General features: G+C 35.1%; 1 protein-coding gene across 3 annotated transcripts in view; it reads left to right on the top strand.

Annotated features, from left to right (window-relative positions):
- Positions 1-16,853, top strand: part of KCNT2 (potassium sodium-activated channel subfamily T member 2) — a 153,854-nt gene that overhangs the window by 43,728 nt on the left and 93,273 nt on the right. For all 3 annotated transcript variants that reach the window (XM_050900901.1, XM_050900900.1, XM_050900899.1), the window contains exons 3-8: positions 394-493; positions 4,368-4,416; positions 6,325-6,384; positions 10,690-10,764; positions 11,267-11,350; positions 11,945-12,039. In XM_050900901.1, coding sequence (XP_050756858.1) covers positions 394-493; positions 4,368-4,416; positions 6,325-6,384; positions 10,690-10,764; positions 11,267-11,350; positions 11,945-12,039 — 463 coding nt within the window. The remainder of the gene's footprint in view (positions 1-393; positions 494-4,367; positions 4,417-6,324; positions 6,385-10,689; positions 10,765-11,266; positions 11,351-11,944; positions 12,040-16,853) is intronic.

Below are 16,853 nucleotides of genomic sequence, written 5' to 3'. Positions count from 1 at the left end.
TCTCAAATACCATATGTAGTTCTGGTTCCCCTTTCAGGAAAGTGGACTTGTAAAACTACAAAAGACCCAAAGAATGTCATCAGGAAAGTTGAATGGCATAGAATAGCTTTCAAACAAATGACTGAGTAGTTCTTTACATTAAAACAGACTGAATCTTCACCCAGAGATTTCTGGAAGCTGGAAAGGTGTATTATATGTGTATCTGAAAGGCTTATTCATATGTTCTTTTGTATGATACGCCAATCGCCCATGTCAGGGACAGGTTACTGGCTAGATCGACGTTTGCTCTGTTGCCACACGGCTATTCTAGTTCCTTTTAGTTTCACCTTAAAAGTGGATGAAACTGTAAAGAACCTGAATTGATTTCTGTATTTTCTTTTTTTTTAAAAATAGGTCTGAGAATACGATTATTCAATTTTTCTCTCAAGCTACTAAGCTGTTTGTTATACATAATTCGTGTGCTTCTGGATGATCCTACGCAAGGACTTGGATGGTAATGGGTTTTTTTTTGTTATTTCTGCTCTCAAAGCACTGTTTAATTTATAAGAAGTAAATGAATTTAATGAATAAATGTTTGATATTCTGTCAACAGGGATTTGGTTTTATGTCTTACAGATGTTTTGAAAGAATTATAAAGCTAGTCTTACATTGTGAATGGAAATAAGAACTAAAATAACAATATTCTTTTTTCACTTTACTGCTAAAATAGTCCTGGCTCTTTGCTCAGATACTGTGCATCAGATATAGTTATGCAAACTTACATCTTTTGGTTGTATTATTACATAACATTTCTATGTATCATATTTATGTCTATATTTATAAAAATAAAATTGCAAATATCTGGTTGCCAGGTTATGCAACAATAATTTTAGGATTTTACTTAAATAATTTTACTTAAAACCCCAGATCCCGGAAGCAAACAGACAAATACATGAAACTGAGCTTTCATGCAGATGACATTGATGATAATTTTCTAGCCCTCTGCTTTCTCTAAACGCTTAGAAGAGAGGGAGACCAAAAGTACATTCTATACTTATGATGCTCTATGGTCATAATGCGTGATTTTGCACACCTACAATTGTCAGTACGGTATTCTATATGGGTCATTGGGTACTCTGCTTCCCCCCCCCCCCATGTGTTATACAATCAACCACCAATTGTAGAAGAAATTATATTTATAATTTATTAAATCCTGTACTTCAGTTGTATTTGTATCCTGGATATATTGAGTCTTCTCAATTCTAAATGCTAATAAGCACCACATTTCATTAACTTACTTGCTTTCACTTGATTTGATTCTGTTGGCCTTAAATAGTGAAAGAAACAAAGCACAGATGAAAATACTAAGCTTGGGGTGATAAAACTAGCACTCTTCACACAATGTTAGGCAAAGGACAGTTATGACTTCTAATTTTAATATTTGAAAATCAGTTAAACCTAATAAGGGTAAGACTATAAAAAAGCTAGTGCACAGGAGAAATACTATATTTTACAAGAATCAAATCCAAAGCAAAGTGAGTTAAAGAATATTGGCTTTACTCAGCAGTGCATGAGAGAAGGATGTGTGAATGGCAAGTACAGAAGACGCATTTGAGAATCTTTTTTTTTCCAAATTTATTGTAAGAAATTGGAACATCTGAAAAAGGGCCAGGAAAAAATCTCCCTGGAAAAGCAAGAACTGCAAAAAACTATTTTTTGACTCCACATGTATCTTAGAATGTCTCTTCAAGGGGAGGAAATGTTTAGAGAGGAAACAAGCAGTTAAAGATTTCGCAAAACCTTTAACAGTGATGGAGAAGAGAAAATCCATCCTTAGAAATTTAGGCATAGTAGCACAGCAACTCAGGGACTTGAAATTTTACGGCTAATGATAGTTTCTGGCATGAAGAAGCTGCTGATACTGTTTTGTTATGAGAACTCTAGTGAGCCCAAATGAGCATATTATACTGCAAGGTTATGTCTGGGTATGCAGAACAGATTAGAACATCAGCACTTCTGCCACAGGTATACTTCAGTACTTTTGTATTCATGTGCAAAGATTTTTCTGCATCTTGCAGACTGCTTAATTCCCCAGACCTTTCCAGACATGTTTGTTCCTTCAATCTAAATGTTTAACAATTCGCCAGCCAGAGAGTGTATTTGTATTTTCTATATATATTATTCCCTTATATTGTGTTGTGGTACATTTAAGAGACTAGTTAGTTTGTTCTGTCTCTGTATAACATTTGTCTGGCTGAGAAGTTTCAGACAGGTCCCTTCTGCATGCTCACTAAGACCCCAGTCTTAGAAGCTATGCCAGACAAACCAGTCCTGTGCCCAAATGGTACCGCATTAATATCAATGGTTTTGCCCATAGAGATCCTGAGGGCTTGATACCTAAACTGCTGCCATAATGCATTCTTACAAATGCAGTGTTATGAAAAAAAATCCTTTCTAGATACTGTATCATAGCCTGATGAAAGAAACTACTCAGTGTGCTGAGAGCATGGCCACAGAAAACATTATCACCTGGTTGTTTTTAAAGTGACAATTCTGGGAGGAATGCTTTTCATCACAGACTCCCCCTGCAGATTTATTTCCTGTTTTTCAGAAATGCCTGCACAAGTTAGTATCTTTCATTTACTCCTTCAGGCACAGTGGGTGTACAGGGAAGAGCTTAAGACATAAAGCATCCTTGTTAATGGATACCATTTAGCACCTGTCCCACTCATAGTCAGTAAAAATACAGCTATTACTAATCTGTGTTCTGCAAATCCTTTTCTTTTCCGCTGACCTTGCTTGCCAAGGATGAACAAGGATATTTTTCATCATTTACACAAATATATATTCCCACATCTTTACATGACCATTTGAAGTGAGGATTTGTGCCAGCAATTCAAGGCAAGATAACATCACAGGTACATAGCAGGTATTTTTTACATAGATGTCACCAGTTTCTTACTTGAATTACTGCTGCATGAATCTCCAGCCCTCCTCACATCCTCACAAGAGGATATAAAGTGTAGTTTGATGCAATCTTTCCTGTTGAGAGTATGGCAAGTATATGTGCTCTTTCTATCCCAGCCTATCCATGTGATAGAATTTCTAGTAGCTCTTGATCTTCAATATTAATTGTGTACTTAGTTCAACTTTTGAAAGTATAATTTCAGTTGTTTTGTTTTTAAATTGGAACATTTTTGAAAATAAATCTTTAAAAAATGTAACCTGAAATGCTTAATAGTCCTTTATCTACTGATACGGAACACATACAGAACTACTTTCTAGAAGTTATTTTACTTTTTAAAATGTCTATATCCTTTGCTTAGGGTTTCAAACTATTACATGCATTTTATAGAACACTTAATAATTTAATTACTATCCTTTTCCTCCCATATGTTTTTATGATCATGTTCCCATATACGTTTGCTAACGAAAATGGACTTTGCTTGGATGGGATGACAACTATCAGTAAGGAATTAAACTGGAGTTGTTCCAATCAAAACTACACACCTGGAACGATTGATTGGTGAGTTCCTAATTTAAAAAAGCAAACTAAAAGTCCACATAACGGTGGGAAGGGGAGGAAAACAGGAAGACAATTCCATTTCCATCTGGAATGGTGACATTTTACCATAAAATAGTGATGTTTCCATAATTCTCGAGCAATTACTTCTGTGTTCCTGAATATTCAAAACTGCCTTTAATATTTTAATTGTTTCTCTGATTACATAAGTGGACTGCTGGATTGGATGCTCTTGTAAGATCTGAATGCCATCAATGCTTATACCTTGCTGAAAAAAAATGGATGCCCTTATTTAAAAAACAATTATGACTAGCAGTAAATGACTAACAGTAAACTATTGTGCCACTGAGTGTGCCAGATTCCAGTAGTACTGTATCAAGTGCCTATTGTCACTGAGTGTAGTAAACACTAAGACAACATGAGATTTTTCCAAGATATGACAGCCCCTATGAGTTAGATACCATTTATATCATTACACAGATAGCAAAAAATTCACACAAAACAATTGTCAAGTTTCTCTTTCCTAACACATAAACTTATTCCTCTGCATCTCTAGAATCAAAAGCACAAATTGATTTATTCTTTCTGGAATCATAGGGGATGAACTACCAGCCACTGAAGCCAATAAAAGATTTTGGTGTCACTGGATGTTGGATTACTCCCATGGGAATCCAATGATTGGCTCTGGATTAGAAATACAAGCAATGTCAATACTCAGTAGCTAACTGCTGATTTAAAATTGTTACTACTGTTTTTTTAAAAAATAAGGCTGCTTTAATTTCACATGTACAAATTTTTTTCCTCTTTTGTTCAAAACACCAGATTTGGATTAATATTGTATTTATTTTCTTATTATAATGAACAGGTCTCCCATTATTTGGGTGAATCGAAGCTTGCCTTTATGGGGATTACAGGTAATACGTAAATGGCCAATTTAACTATTTCCATTTAATAATTGTAGACAATATTGATGTACAGCATTTTAGTGATGTTAAAGGATACTTGGAAAAGTTGATATTAACAAAGAGATCTACTGGATGACCAAGTACAACAAAAGCATAAAGTAAAGATAAGCTGATCTGAGCTAACTGATTTGAATTTATATAGCTTTACAATATATGTATAAAGTACTAAAGCTTATAACAAACTATTGTAGAATTAGATAGCCTTTTCTCTTAGAAGTATCAAGCTCTGTTGAGTCAAGTAGTCACTGTTTGCTCTAATGATGAGTTTAAATTTCGTAATTGCTTATGACTAGCTTTTGACATGCTTCATGGGCTTTCTTGTTAAATACACTAGAAAGCTAAAGTTACTTCATAATATAGAAGCCTACATGTTTAGACTAGTATGTCACAAAAGATGCACTACATCAGTGCTTTGTGGGTCTTGGAGATCTTTTGAAGTTTGTGGTTCAATCCTCAGTGTCCTGCAGCCTGCTCCTTTTAGGAACACTTTTTTTACTTGTGGACAGTGCTGTGGGAATTCTTCCTGTGAAATGTGTTTTTCTACTAAGAAGTTCTTAAGCTTCCAGAATGGTTATACCATTATATTCTTACACCATTCTTAGTGCAATGCCATTGCGGTGGTTTGTACCTCTATGTAATTAATACACAATTTTACTAAGGGAAGAATCCCTTGATGAAAATACCTTTCAATTCCTTGCTTAAAGTATGCACAGTTTGAATAAATTTTGACCTACACATTCAGATTACTGTATTCAATTTAATTAAAAAATACTGAGAGATTTATTTGCTTATGGTTCTAATAAGTTTATTTGATAAACATAGGAATTCATACATATGTGTATGTGCATGCATGTGTATATACACATGCATTCACGGTAGGATATATACAATAGTTGCAAACAAAGATTTATTTTTATTTGAGATACAACCTGAGTTTGTATAAAACAGTAATACTTATTTGGAGAAACTGATATAATTTTTTGATTGCATATTTTAATAATTTTCCAATTCATAGCATCTTTTTTAATTCTAGATAATGATATTGTGAGTGCAAATAGTGCACTCTTCTGAGTTTTCAGTAGTAGTGAGCATTAGTTTAAAATTAGAAATCCTGAGGCTTGTTTGACTTCAGGCTCCAGCTGAATTTGTACATCTTCTTGATAGAATATTCCCACAATATACGTTAAAATACAAATATTTGCTGTGCAAGGGATTTCAGTGAGTTTTGTGGTTATTTAATATGTATAAAGTTTTAAGTAAATTTTTTACTATTTTGATATTTGACTATTTAAATATTTTTAAATTTAAATTACGTAGGGCTGATAAGTTGAGCTCAGTTGCATTTAAAGATTAAAATCAATAATGATTCATCTGTATCGTTTTTTGCTGTTTTCAACTTTCTGAATTATACACAGTAAAAAAAGTGTTTGTTTTTCCACACATTCATAACATCTTTACAGAAAAGTGAAGAGCTGACTAGCCTCCATTATTTACAGCTTCCTCCTTCTCTCTCTTTCTCTGTCTTGTGAAAAGATCTCAGTACCTTTTAGGAACAGACAACTGAAACCTGAGAAACAATCTGGCAGACTTTCTATGGAGCTCTCTAAAAACCATGGAAAGGCCACCCTGCAGACTCTCTGAAGTGTTATACTTGGAAAAGAGCAATGACACTCAAGTCACAGCCTGTGCTTTAGTCAGAAAGATAACAATGTTTAAGCTTCATGCTAAATGCTGTTAGCTAAGATGGTTTCAGAGGATGCACAGAAAAGCTGTTATTATCTTTTACTTTTCATTGTAATGCTTAATGTCACATATTCTTTAGAAGCCAGTATTAATACACATATTTTATCACTTAAGGTTTCTGTGGCTTTAATAAGTCTCTTTGAAACTCTGCTGCTGAGTTATCTAAGCTACAAGGTAAGTACTTTTAGTTACTTATAGGCATAATTCATCACAAAAAGTAACTGAGTTAAATGTTTCAGTATAAAATTCATGTGCCTGCATTTGTGCCCACACTGATGTAGAAGCAGGAAGTTGAGAAAGACACAGATGTAGAGGACAGCATATTGTCACAGGCAGCCCTGTTCATGTTTCCCAAATTTATGAGCAAACACTAATATCTAGAGAGTGGAAGTCATAAATGAAATTTCCATTTTTTTCCATTGTCCACTGGCACATTGTAATTTGAAAGTACATTCTCAAAAGTGACCTTGATTTTTGGATACTGATTTTTCAAGTGCACAGTTTTATGTGTCTATCCATAATGCAATGGACACAATTCTCACTGATGTCAAAGCTGTAGCTACTCAGTATCTATAACTCAAGTTTCAGGCCTCGAAAACTGCACACCAAAAAACTAGGCCAAGACAGTACTTTTTTTTTTTAATTATGAATACCTACATACTTGTGTTATCCATCTCTCTGATGCTATTGGAACATCTTTGCAAATTGCCTTGAAATCATCTGATGTGAATACAATATATTTTTGTATTTGCGTTCTCCTTAAAAAGTTATATTTTCCTAATATTTTTATTCAGTTGCCTTCATTACATTTTGTTATGTGCTATCCTAGCGAGTTTTAGATACTCTGCATTTTTAGTATCTTCAGGAGAAAAATACTAAAATAGTTTATCAAAGTAAATATGAAAAGACTTGGTTTCTAAAGCTGAAAATATCTTGGAGCATAATTTTTTTTTTTTTAATTTTTGAATTACTGACATTCAGTAGCTATCAGAGTGACCACTGAAGTTAGAGTTGTTCTTTAGTGTGCTTATCAAGTGATTATGGCATAAATATTTTCCTTAGAGCCCATTAATGCTAAGAGGCTTAAAACTGTCTACTGTCTAAAAATTATACTTCTTAATCCTTGTAGCATATACTATTTAGGTTTTGGGGGTTACAAATGCAAATCAATTATAGGCAGAAGCAATCCAAAATTAACACATCTAGTGCCAAAACAGTGAAGAGCAATCATAATTTATGCTGTTCCTGAGTTTATTGGGCAGCATTTTATCCCTATCCATTCTGCTTGTGGTCTGCATCAATTTCAGTGAGTACAGAAGATGAGATAAATATTGGCAAGTCAACTGCCATGAGAAGTTACTTATTAGTGTGCAATGGGTGTAAAGCTCTACTATCCTGATTTGCTGCATATAACTGTCACAGAAGCTGAGGCAATTTTATGGTTGCTGTATTTCCGCTCCCCATAAGGGAATAAGAGTAATGTAAGGAAGAATAATAGAACTGAAATGGACTTTGGCAATCCACCTGATGCAAACACCTCCTTCCCTCTGGTCCTGTCCTCTTAGTTACAATCTGGAAATGTCACAATAGAGCCATTTACCCCAGTTTTACACCAGTCTCAGGAAGCCAAGAAGGCTGTTACTTCGCCCACTGTAAGGCCTTTCTGCACAGCCAGGATGACCAAAGGAGTCTTGGTTCATGTAAATCTGTGACAGATTACTTATTTCATGCCAACATTTCCAAAACTTTTACAATTTAGGCACAAGTCAGAGGACAAGCCAGGAAGAAAACAACAAGCAAAAAATGATTGTGTTTGCATTTGTGTGCACATTGCTAGGATTTCACAAATAACCTGTAAAATAAATAAAGCAGTCATTTGAGAGAATACTCCAAGGAATTTACTTTTCTGATACCTGGTTGATGACATATCAGAAATGATTCAACATGCAGAACAGTGAGGACATAGTAGTATATCATACTACTAGGATACAGTGAATTTGCATTTTTTATTGCTTTTATATGGAGAGGAATGCAAAGAATGTAGCACTGTGTTACACTGCTGATCACTTGGATCCAGGAACGAGTGCTTTACAATCTGCATTCTCACAGCTTAACCCATTACATGAGGGTTTGCCCTTGGCCAAAATTGTGAAAGATGTCTACATTAGAAATTTCCATTGCAAAAACTCGTCAGAGACATCTGGCAATCCTACTATATCACTGGCACACAGGTAGTCTTAGCTGCTTTTGTCAGTACCATACATTCTTATGGCAAAAGGCAGTTTTGCAGAAGACATGATGCATTTGTATATGGAAGCCAGAATCTTACAGCTGCACACATCACTAAGTACCTGGAACACATCTGCACAGGCATTTTGCCTGCACAAGTAAATTACGCGACATTTCTATAATGCAGAAAAGAAAGCTCTTAACATTAAAAATGAGGAAGTTAGTGAAAACACAGAATGGATCAGTTGGGAAAATCAAATTTTCTTTTGATTTTATTGTTCCTACAAATAAAACCTCAGTTTACAGTCTTATAATTTCACTTCTGTTTACAGGGCTGCTTATCACATGAAATATTTAAGATTATTCAAGTATGTCTAACTCCCACCAATTACAATTACGTGGAAGACAATAATCCCTGCCCCATAGGTACAATGGCTTCTAGATGTGAAAAGCTAAAGATAGAAAAATAATTTTATATGCTATGGAGCTTGTATTTAATTTTCAGTGGTTATATCAGATGGGTATTTTAACAGGAAAGATTAATATGTCATTGCAACTGAAAATATAATGCTGTACTGCAAATTCTTGTAATATTGCCATGATATATGCTACATTGTTATTGCATTACCTGTGATGGAGTCTTGATATACAGAGTTAGTAAAGCTGTAAGTCGCGGAATTTTAAATACCTTCGTTTTTAAATGTATGGATTTTTATCCCAACATTTAATCATTCACAGTCACTGCTCAGATGTGGAAAAGAAGTAGTATTATCCCCATCCTGTAGCTAGCAGTAAGCAGATTAAAAGATCAGTACCACTTTCTTTGAAATATGTGGGAAGACCTCTAATTTCATGTAAGCAAGATCAAGTTCCAAAAAGCCCTGAAAGGTACTGGAGTGTTTGTGGCAGGAATACAGAACTTTGATCTTGTAGTCCTAATTCAAATATTAAACACTAGATTGTCTTCCTTACTTCTCTCTCCAAAACTGTTGGGAAAGAGAAAATACAAAGTAAAGATAACATAAATGCAAAGGAAGGAAGGACCCACTATAGAATACTGCTATCTTTCCCTAACTTAATTTCATTCCTCTTTTTAATACTTATTTCTTAATAAGTTAATATCTTAATAGCATTATTAGAATTAATAAAGAGAAATATCCAGACCTCTGTGACTAACATGCAGAGGCTAATAAAACAAGATTAAGAGAAAACCAGCTGGTATTTTTTCTTTGGAAAATACAACATATTTGCATTTCTCTTTTGCTTTATATTTTGCCATGAAGTTCTATCAGAAGGATGTACAGAGAGTGGCTCATCATTCATAACAAACGTTAGTATGGACTATAGGGCAGTCACCTGTGCATAGGGGTAATCAAAACAGTTGATTTGATGGTAAAATCTTCTGAGCAGGGCATGTCCTTTGGATATATTCCTCTGCAACTCTTGCACTGTCCTAGGGCTTTGTTTCTAGTTTTTAGACACTCTAAGACAATAAGCACTAAGGTAAGAAAAACTTTGGCACAGTCAAAAGCTAAAGCATTGTAATGCAGGATTTTAAAGATTTAGAAGCTTCTAAGAAAAAAAAGTAGAAATAGTTGCAGATAAAAGAATTCGCCAGCAGAGTAGTCTGTTACTGTATGAAGAGTCACTGAAAAATGAGAATTATTAAAAAGATAAATTCCTTAGGACAGGAACCTCACCTCCTTATCTGTCTGTAAGTGTACAAGTAAAAATAAAAGTAAACTAACCTTTGAGGAACGAAAAAGCAGAGACAAGATGTCTGTGTATGATTCCAAGGTACCTAAAAATGCAATAGAAGAAAACAGGAGCATATTATTCTCTGAAAAAAATGAAAACTTAATTTAATGAAGCTCTTCATTAGCTGAGAGAATGAGTTGACTAGTTAATGCAATTAGAGTTCTTCATTTGAGCTGTCTTACTAACTAGGTCATAGCAAGGAAATATATGGTCATATGGAAACAGAGAACTGCTCTAGTAAAAATATAGATTTAAAAGTATATATTTTTACCTGTGAGGTACATTATGATAAACAGTAAGAAAAATAGGCCAGAGTGGCCTATATTCTATGTTCACATTTGACGTGTTTAAGTCTGAGATGAATGATCTTCCTGACATTCAGCTAGTGGGAGAGACTCCATATGTGGCATTCGAATATCACATATATTTCTGATCAGAACTGTATGTAAGCCTACTGTGACATGGTGGTTTTTTTTTTCCTTTTCTTTGAAGGGAAATATCTGGGAACAAATTCTGAGAATACCCTTTCTCCTGGAAATAATTAATGCTGTCCCTTTCATCATCACGGTAAACATATTTGAATTAATACATTTACACATTGCACTTTTATAGCTGCATAAATGCTCTTAATTTTTATTGAAGTAAATTTGCATCTTATGTGGATGACAAATTTGTGCCTGTGGGAACAGAAAATTGTCAACAAGAAGAAGATAGTTTGCTACTTGAATGAAGTAATAATACAGATCGCTTTCCCCTTCTTCCCCGATAGGGGACAAACAAAACCAAAACCCTCTAACTCCGACTACAGCACAATCAATAAAATGAACCTGCTAGATATAAAAATCTAAGAATCCCTGGTGTCTGCACTGAAAACTGACTGTCCTTATTTTATCGAATTATCTTATACAGTTAATCACAAAGGAAGACAAAATGTTATTTAAAACCATATCTCACTCTAGAAACACATTAATAATAAGTATTTTTCACAAGTATTTCATTGCTGCTTGAATAGAAAAGCTCTATTCTTGAATAGAAAAGCTTTTAATGAATTTGTTAATTTTTCTTTCAGATTTTCTGGCCAGTCCTAAGAAACCTGTTTATTCCTGTATTTTTAAATTGTTGGCTGGCAAAGCATGCTTTAGAGAATATGATTGTAAGTATGACAAAGGAAATAACTATTTTAGAGTTTCTGGTTTTTTTAGTATAATATCTTTAGTGGGGTTTTGGCAGTACAGTCCACTGTCCAACTTTAATGGGAAGCTATCCAGATCTATATTTAAATTATATAAATGGTCAAGCATTGTTAAACTACTTTCTGCATCGAAATTAGAAAAAAATTAAGAAGACATCAAGTGAAATCTCAATTAGTATAAATTGTTGCTGTGCCAATAAGGGAAAGTTGGAATGGCTGGTTCTTTTGCTACTCTTCCATTTATACACAATTGCAGGGAACTCCACTGCTATGCGTTAATTGGTCCTTGCAGCCTGTAATTTGTAAGCTAGACATGAGCAGACAGACCTTAAGGCAGCTTGCAATAGTATCAGAATTGTGCTAGGATGACCAAAGAACTAGTTAAATAATCACAGAATCACAGCTGGCTCTTTTGCACCCTTCTATATGATCAGCAAATTCTAAGTGCATTTGAATGACTGCATTTTATCAGGGCACTGTGTAATTCCTCTGTAGAATCAGCTCATGCCTTATTAATTCAAAACCAAAAATAACACCTATTTTCCATTAATATAGAATGATCTTCACAGAGCCATCCAACGCACGCAGTCTGCAATGTTTAACCAAGTCCTCATTTTAATATCTACCTTACTATGTCTTATCTTCACTTGGTAAGTGGCCAAACCCCCTTTGTTTTTATTATATATATTGGCTTTTCTTCCTTTAGTACATGGTGATAAAACAGGCATTGTGGAAATCACGCATTGAAATAAAAAGAGTAATATACTTGCAGTGGAAGTGTTAACTAGCACCTGGTACTACTGGGGTCCTGATACACTGGGTTTGGAAACAGAATGTGCATGCATGGGAAAGGGAATCATGCTCACTCTAACGAAGGAAATACAGATGATGCAAAAACACAGGAGAAAGGAGTGGGGGAAATTTACATATGTACCAAGAGTGCAATCTCAGCAGAAAAGTCACTCAAATTTGAAGAATACCAACAGAAGTACCCATACTAAGGTCACCTTCCTCTGACTGGTGGGACAGAGAGAGAAAAATAGGCAAGATCTTAGCCTTATCACTGGGATGACCAAGTCAGGTTCCAATAAAGAGTACAGGGGACAGCTGTTAATAATCTAGATTACAGAAAGTATAGATTTTTATTAATCTAGATTACAGAAAGTAGTGGATAGTAGGTTGAAACAACCACAATGTGTTACTCTGAAGAACTTTTTGCTGCAAGACCTTGGAAACTTAAATTTACAGGAGTTTGGGAAGCATGGAGAAAAATCTGTTGAGGGCATTAAATATAAATGTACTTGGTTATGAAATTCATGAGCTGCAGATTATTGGAGGCTAGGAAAAGATCCACAGGAAACACCACTTGATTGCCCCGTTTTTATACTATGCCTTAGGGATATACTGTTGACCAGGGCTGGAGACAATGTAGACTGCACGAGTCTTTGGTCCCACCCAGTATGGTCATGCTTATGTTTGTATAAATGGATAGTGGTTATAATGTAGCTTGGCAGCTTACTTAACATACAGAATTTTCTCAGCAGTAGTGCCTGAGAAGTAAGTATCATATACGGGGACCGGGGGGGAAGTAGAGGAAGAATGTGTGTGTGTGTGTTTGTGTTACGAGACGGCGTACAAGGGGGCAGTGAACAGACAAGATGATTCTGTGTGGCAAGGCTAAATAACCTGTATTTATTTTGCCAGACAGGGTGCCTTTGGGTCAGCACACTGATAAAGTTTGGTTTGTCATTTTGGAGACAGTGATTTGATTTGCTCTTACTTTATTTCTCTAGCTTGATTTTCTGATAGCCACTGTTATGTGCTGCCTAACCCTTTTGGTAATAACAGTGTAAAATAACACATGGCTTTTTCCAGTCTTGTCCCTCTGTCCTTTATTCAAGAGGAGGAGTTTGTTCTAGCCAGTGGCTAAATGAATGGTCCAATTTTATCCTTTGTCTTGTGGCCACAAAACTGCATAATGACAAATGCTGCCGGTTCTAAACAGTAACGAATTTTTGTGAGATTAAATTTCCTACTGAATATTATGGCCCTTTAAGAGCAAATTTTATATGAATAAGGACTACAGTACTTGAACCAGAATGCATAAAATTCTATCACTGTAGCACTTGGACATTTTTAATTGGCTCTAATTTTCCTTTTTAATTTTTTACAATACAAAGCGCTCTTGAGTAAATATGCCTTCACCTTTTTTACTAACCTACTTCAATATTTTACTGAACTGCTGGCCAAAACATGTATCCGGTTCTCACTGAAGTAAGCTAGTAACCAGAATGTTTCCTAAGAACTCACTGTGATGATCCCTGGTTGAATAAGGTATAGCAGCTGCAGCTAAACAGAACATCATGCTCACCACAAGGCATTTTGATAACTGACAGTAAAACATGCAGAAAATGGCAAGCTCACTTACAGTAATTATGTCTGGTCTCAACAGCCGCAGATACCAGCTCATTATATATCTTTATATACTGACCTAGTATTGACCTTGCTAGACTGCAAAATAAGCTAAATAGGATGAAAACACCCAGTAATGCAATAACTAAGGAAATGAAGCACTTTTGGAATGACTAAGAGTAGTTGTTCAAGCATCTGCAGCTTGCCTAAGACTGGAGTTCTGTTTAGGCAATTGTTACTATTGCTTACATGAACACACATAATGTCATTTTTACACTTTTTTACCTGTCTATGTATGATTTTATATTACAGAGTATATTTTTAAAATATCTAAAAAATTCTCTATAAACAGTCAGAATCAATTAGCTTAATGTCTTTGATTATGTTACATCTATGGTGAATTTGAACCAGTGTTTCATTTTAAGAGACATCATTTAGAACTTGCATGAGTTTCTTGATGCTGAAAGAGGAACAAAGTCCATTTCTGGAATCTGCCCACTTAAGGATGGCTTTCACCAGGCTGATCTTTCACATTTTCTGCAACAGCAAGCAGTAACCAAGTGTATTCCCCCAAACACATATGGTAGCCAGCGCTAAACTTATCCATACGTGTAATGGAGCACAACACAAAAAAGTGTTGAGCTAGCACCGGTCTGTTTTCATAACCATGTTTTGGTTACATTTAGAGATACTGCCTTGGTCCATGAAGTACCATAGCTTCAATAATGCAAAATTAATAAGCCTAGATTAGTAGCTTGAATACAGTGCTTACAGTTTCAGAGCACTTTCCCCTTAGAGTGTATTCAGTACCATGGGGACATGCTCATGGTGTGCTTTTGGCGCCACTGATAACTGCCCTCACTGTGCTTCCCTGAGCCTCCCTGCCGACCTTTAAGGTTAATGAGATAAGACCTTTCAGGCACTGTATGGATTAAATTGTAACACCACAGCTCTTCTCCTAGTTGACAAGCTTGCTTTTACCATCTGCTTCAATAGGAACATTGGCTTCTCAGCACTTCTGAAGTCAATATAACTTTACAACACAGGGTTCTGTTCAAAACCATGTTTTATCAGACACATAGAAAGAGGCAGCACATAGCTTTGTATGGGGATTACACCATTTTATAAGAAGTCCAAGATGGTATGAAGCCCAGAAAGACTTCTCTTTCTACTTCCATTTTTTACCAGTTCAGTTAGACTGGTGCACTGAGAAAGTGCAGCAAAAGTGCCTTCTTACTGCTTCAAGTGAGACTGAAACCTTTTGTAAGTCTTTTGATGGTCATTTCTGTGATAAAGTTTAAAACAAATAAATGCTGAAACATAACTACTTTCCAGTGATTAGTTCATATCTAAAAGATATGCTCCTTCATAAATTTTTCAGAATTTTGGGTACATTTTTAACATATTTAAAAGTAGGTTTTTGCTGAGGTGTGAAAGAGATGCTTTCTTTACTTCCTTGTGCAATAACAGAAACCTGCAGTTCTGTACAGAGTACAAAATAGCTGGGTATGTACAAGCATGTTGGAGCTGACACATCTCCACTGATAATTCTGAAAGTACAATTTTGCTGCAGAATGTATATTATAGGATCTTTTCTGAAAGCTCATGTGTTTACAGAGTAAGAGGATATTTATATCAGAAGATACTTATGTCTGATCTTTGTATGGGTGCAAGTTCGGTGAGCAGGAATGTGCCTCTGCCATCTGTCTGTCTAGCCAGAACCGAAATTATGCTCTCTCAAATGTGGTGGAACTGTTCAGTCCCAGTCACTTAGAAGTGCCTCACCACACCCAGGACCCTGGGAAAGAACCTGGCTGGACCTCCTGGTCTCCCGATGGTTTACAGTGGAGGGAGAAAATTTGGTATGTCTAAGCCCAGTACATTTTTACTTGTTCTTCTGGTGTGTAGACAACAGCATTGCGTTTGTTACCATTTGACTGGTTGTCTTTTTCAACAGAAATTTACTTTAAAGATCAGTTTGAGGGATCTGTGTTATATACAAAAGCTGCAAGAAAATGCCATATTTATAGAAAACATTTTTTAAAAAATTATAAATGCATAAAAGGAACTCTTCCTCATCAACTTTGCTCCTGTCTGCATGTAATAAGTATTTTCAAAATAACTTCTACCATAGCTAGGAGAAAACCCACAGAAAATTAATTAAATTCTGCCTCATGCATCATCAGCAAACCCATCAGTTACGTCTCCACAACAGAATCTTACAAGTGGTGGTTACACACGTAGACGCATTCCAACTTATGTCTTATAACTCAGGTGTAAACTTTCAGATGAAAAATTTAAAAAAAAAAAATCTAATATTTACAGCTAATTGGCTAATCTCACAATTTTTAGATATCATTATTCAAGCTGTCCTTTGCACTCAGAGTATAGTGGGAAAAGGCTCCTTCTATATATTTGTATACAGTTGGCAATTATTACAGAACAAACAGTAATCACTTAACAAAATTTTTGCTCTATTCCACTCTTTGATTTTTGATGATAATTGTTTATGGATCTGAGGGTAGAACTCATTTGCAGATCAATAAATTCGTAAGACCAACTCCATGTATCCATAGTTTACAGATTACATACAAGGATTTTTTTTCTCTTTTCTTCTGATTTCAAAGACAGATTAGGCTATCCTATAATTTTTCTTTCTTTAAATACCTCAGTGGCCTCCTAACCAGAGCAATTACACATATACTAAAAGGTGTGTACTCCTATATGACAGACTGTTCAGCAGTTACTATTGATAGAGTTCTAGTGAAAGTTACAGACCTAGTCAAATTATATGTTGTGTCATTTAGCTAATGGATGTTTACACTTGTTTGTCAAATGGAATACTAATTATATCTGTAAACTGTACAAGATGACAAATAACAGTGAATGACTATTTCAGGCATCTTTCTGTGACACAGTGAATCATCTATTAAGACTTATTTTGCTTTTTAAATCAGTGTTAGTCATATATCACCATTGTAGAATGATTAGCTTGTGAAAAAGGTGGCTACAAACTGTTTGAGATGGGCATTTATTTTTTTCATACTGAAGA

This window comes from Gymnogyps californianus, chromosome 8, assembly GCF_018139145.2.
Source record: "Gymnogyps californianus isolate 813 chromosome 8, ASM1813914v2, whole genome shotgun sequence".
Classification (NCBI taxonomy): domain Eukaryota; kingdom Metazoa; phylum Chordata; class Aves; order Accipitriformes; family Cathartidae; genus Gymnogyps; species Gymnogyps californianus.
Note: the sequence above shows the minus strand (reverse complement) of the source record. Positions and strands in the feature narration are given on the sequence as shown.